The sequence below is a fragment of the Orycteropus afer genome, unplaced genomic scaffold (genome assembly GCF_000298275.1).
Source record: "Orycteropus afer afer isolate SDZICR_OR568_19922 unplaced genomic scaffold, OryAfe1.0 scaffold00002, whole genome shotgun sequence".
NCBI lineage: Eukaryota > Metazoa > Chordata > Mammalia > Tubulidentata > Orycteropodidae > Orycteropus > Orycteropus afer.
In genome coordinates this window covers 4669955-4674669 of record NW_006921589.1, presented here as the reverse complement: position 1 = coordinate 4674669, position 4715 = coordinate 4669955, and the positions used below count along the sequence as shown (strand labels likewise).

At 39.8% G+C, this 4715-nt stretch overlaps 1 protein-coding gene across 1 annotated transcript in view; it reads right to left on the bottom strand.

Annotated features, from left to right (window-relative positions):
* The window catches only part of WDFY1 (WD repeat and FYVE domain containing 1), a 58172-nt gene that overhangs the window by 18535 nt on the left and 34922 nt on the right, over positions 1–4715 (bottom strand). The window contains exons 4-6 of the mRNA XM_007935569.2: positions 3175–3226; positions 2747–2897; positions 972–1084 (exon numbers count right to left, since the gene is read on the bottom strand). Of these exons, the coding sequence (XP_007933760.1) occupies positions 972–1084; positions 2747–2897; positions 3175–3226 (316 nt within the window). The remainder of the gene's footprint in view (positions 1–971; positions 1085–2746; positions 2898–3174; positions 3227–4715) is intronic.

Here is a 4715-nt window from a genome sequence, read left to right as displayed (position 1 = left end):
AAAAAAAAAAATTGAAAAAAGAGGTGCTGTATTCTGAAAATTGTTTGTAGGAATCAATTTTGCATGAACCCTGACCCTGTTTAATCCCGCGTCCCAGCTAGAGGCCTAGCAGCACGTGAGCATGGTCTTTCAGTATGAACACTACTCAGTATAAGCAGAACCATTCTGCCCTTAGAGACCTAGAGAATCCTTACAAGCCTGGGGGTCACAAGAGTGTTAGTCATGAATGGGCTGTGCTTCTGGCCTGAATCCATTCTAACTGCAGTTACTCTTCTCCTTTCTTCCCTTTCCCCTCCCAGGTCCCTGATCTGACACAGTCTACTTCACCTAAACAGATTAGTAAGAAAGCACTTGTTAAACTGAGAACACTACCTACTGTCCTAAGTAGGTCCATCAGCAATTTGTCCTTTCAACAAATCACCAGTTCTTCATCTAAGCCAGATGGTCTCAAAGCTTCTAATTGTGACTCACATCAGAATTTGATCCTGTGCTCTATATAAAAATTGTTACATTATAGCTTAGCATCCAATGACATGTCTTTATTATACATCTGCAGCTAACGAAATTTTAAAACCCTGCCGTAGAACCTACTCCACTTACTGCACTGTAGAAATAATAAATTCCGGTCATTCTTTTCCGTTAGTCTCTGCTGAAGGCATGTTTCACAACCAGAGGCCCAACCAGCCAAACATTTCCTTAATAGTATTGAACTATCAAGCCCTGTTAACCAACAAATGAAAAAACAGTAATTCTTCTAAAGATCTTACTAGGTACAAGGAATTAAAGGTCTTCTGAAAACAGAAACTTAATTTAAAAAGTAAATAAGATAACACCCTACTCTCTACTCATTGAGACCTAAATCCCCTATCTGGTCAATTCCTTAGGAGTTAACCATTCATGAAACCAGAGTTAAGAAGTGCAGTTAGATACCCAAATTAGTGGGGAAACCCTCTGAATGATTAGTAGCATACCTTCATGTCCTTTGAGGGTTGTGATAACTGAACAGGCGCTCTGTTCAAGCTTCAGCAGGGTGATCTGTCCAGAATAATCCCCAACGAAAGCATACTGAGTGTCAAAATCATATCTGAGGAGAAGTGGTCAAGGACACATAGCACAGCTCATCTCAAAATCCTTATAAGAGTTAGCAGCTTTAATCAATGTTTTACAGCAGGAAAGGCACATTTTAAAAAGAATAAGCACAAAACTGAAATTATAACAAGGAGATGGCCAACTGAAAATAATGCAATACATGAAGACTGAAGAAAAATAAAAAACTGGAATTCCTGAGAAAGTAAACAGCTATTCTTTCAACAAGAATTCACTGAGTACCTGTACTATGCCAAGCGAGATCCTAGAAACTGACAATGGAAAAGATGAATGAGAGCTAGTAAAGAAAAGAGACATGAAAACAAGTAGTTACAATCAAGTTATAATAAAGTGGGCAAAAGGAAAACTATTCAATAGTGATACAGCAAGAAAGAACTGGAATAAGACAGCTATTTATGAAATCTGGACAGAATGTAAAAGGGAAAGCAAATACAGGACATGAATACATCTTTCTTTTGATTTAGATGATTAAGCTTTAAATGAGCAGGATGGTTTAAATGGTTGGGGATAAGGTAAAAATCTCAAAGGTAGTATCGGTAGTAGTAGTAAACTTAAATTTTACAAATATATTAACTATTGGTAACAACTCATTACCTTCTCGGTCAGTCTGTAGCCAAAAAAATTTGTGGAAAACCAGTACTTTCTGTATTACAGAATAACTACTGTTCTAACCCCAAAACAGACCACAAGGAGCCCCGCAGGTTACGTCATGACGATTTGATTTTTTGCTATTTTCTATAAAGTTATGAGGAATCTAACACACAGCAGGAATACTCATTCAGTTTCCAGCTAGATCTGAGTATTTTTCCTTTGCTCGATCCTAAAGTTTTAAATGCTTACTTTAAATATCTCATGCTGCCCATTCATTTGTGGCAAACACTTGATACAGGCTTTCAACGCAAATAAAGATTTCTGCTAGACCAGACATTCAACTCTGAGACAGAAACTCCGTGGGGCCCTGGCATGCTGCCAGCAGTCTCCTTCCTGCCATCACTGAGATGGGCAGCACTCACAGGCACTCACCAGCAAGGTGAGCGCTATGTGAAACACACTTCCTATTGTAGCATGACATTTTTAAGGCAGTAATTTTTAACATTTTGGGGGATCCAGAGGCACCTTTGGCACTACTGCAAGAGTTACACTTTCTGTAAACAAAAGCCTTAAACAAAACCTTGGTATAACAATTCAAGGAGTACAAGGTGTAAAGACTCCATGTGGCCCATTTGTGTATCCCAGTGTCACAAACCTTCATGGCATGTCCTCTAGTAGGTTCTACAACTAACCAATTACTAGAAGACCAATCTATTTTTTTTTATATATACAACCAAAAGTCTTTCGGTTTGAAATGCAAAGAAATGAGGAGAAGGTTTTGCATTAATGATACTTGGGTTTTCCATCATATTAAAAACATGTAGCACTTTCCAGAGAGAACAGCAATTCATTTCATTCTTATTTTCAATAAGCCAATTTATATCAAAGAATGGGAGAAGCAGAATTCTTGGATTTCATATGAAACAGGTAGGAACCATCCAGCCTTTGGATCTCAATCAGCCATTAATGTAAGATTCCAAACTATGTATTGAGAAAAGGGAACAGAGCACTGGGAAAGGAGACGGCCCACATTCTCGAGGGAGGATACTGCAAACAGGAGGCCCAGGAGGTGAAGAAGTGCCTCCCGAGCATGCTGCCACTGCGGGTGCACATCCAGCTGACACACTTGTCATGGCCGGTGCTGATCACCCACTCCACGGCCACACTGAAGATGATGGCGGACACCCGGTTCTGATGAGCTGAAGGGACAGAAAGGGAGAGTCTGCAGGCTGGAGGAGGCAAGGTGATCTTCAGAAACCACTCTCCATGGGGTGAAGACTCAGGTGAGCTGCTCAGCTGGCCATCTTGTAGACTTGCTATGAAGTCTGAACAGTCCTATCATGGCAATTCCTATGGGCAACGGAGCCCAGGTAATCCACCCAAACCAACACGTGACAGCACAGGCACGGGAGGCAGTTAGCAGCTAGTTAGCAGCCTGAAGACTAGTCATGCTTGCACGTCATTCAACCATGCAACATTGGAAGGTGTCAAAGTTCACCTCTACAAAACAGCTGACATGACCAAAATACTCCAAGTTAAAAAGTGTCTTAATTGTATCAGTCAGTAAGCATCTGCCTAGGGAAAGGCTATTTGGCCTTGTTGTTAATGTTCTACTATCAGCTTCCTTTACCATATAATTAGGCCAAATGTCACAAAGATGAACAAAAACACACTTCAAACAACTAGACTGGTTTCCACTGTTATCCACAAACATGATCAATACAATTTTAGAAAGAGTGAATAAAATAAGACTAGCTATTACTGCTCCAGGCAAGGTTTCTGTAAGTCACTAACTGGTCAGATGCAGTCCACAACTTTGTCAGACGGCTTTGGCTGTGAGAATCCAGCCTAAAGTTACCATTAGAAGCTTGTTTTTGTTAGGTTTTAAAATACCAAATTTACAGGGCAAAGTAAAAACTGGGAAAACTGTAGTTACTGCACATGTTCTAAAGTCCTGACAGTCTTATAATGACAGTCTCTACACATTAATCAGAAAAACACTCTAGATCCCTGAGAATAGGAGACAAAGTATGAACAGACGTTCATAAAAATAACAAGTGATCAACACTGAACAAAGCTGACAGAAATTTCTAATTGAGAACTTTTTTAATCAAACTGGTCCGAAAAAAAAAAAATTATACAACAATGTTGTAAAGACGTAATAAGCAGGAACTCCTAGCCACTAGTCATGAAACTGTAAATCAGTTTGGAAAATAACTCAAGGGCATTAAAAGTTACTCCACTTTTAGGAACTTAATTTAAGGAAGTAATTAGTTACAAATTTAGCATCTGAATAACAGTCAAGGAGATAAACACACACACGTATTTTATAGTATGTGTTATCAAAAATGGAAGCAGTAACAGGTCCAATAATAAAAGAATGGCTAAGTGAAATCTGATACATATATACAATACACAAAATTTTAAATGTTAAAGAGCAATGAAAGAATGATAGATAATTCTTAAGAGCTAATGACTGCTCATAAGACTGAACAAACAAAACTAAAAAGCTAGCATGAAAACCTAATTTTGATCATAAGAGATGGTGTTCCACACTGCTAGGTAAGTAGAGAGAAGTACTGATTTGGGGGAAGGTAAGGGCAATGGACCAAAAGTAGGTGATCAACACAGTGGCACTGAGGAAGAGACAAACACAGAGAGGTACACGGGAGGTACAGACAACAAAGATGAACCCTTTAGCCTTGACAGTGCTGAGTTGTCAGGAATGGCAAGCACTGATCTACAGGTGAATAGATGGGTGGACAGGTTGAATGATCAGGTATGTCTTGGCAGGGGGAAGTGTGCCCATGACCTTGTATAGGGTTGGCAGATTATGTTTCTAAATGCGTATCGGTGAATGCTGTAATAATGTCCAGGTGTATAGTAGGACCAACAAGGGGCAAGGTTGTAGTCCCTTTTTGGCCACAGCCAGCTGCCCTGAGGGAGTGAGTAGTTGGACCTGTGGACTCAGGACCGTGGCTGCAGGGGACATCAAGCTCAATTGGTATACCATACTA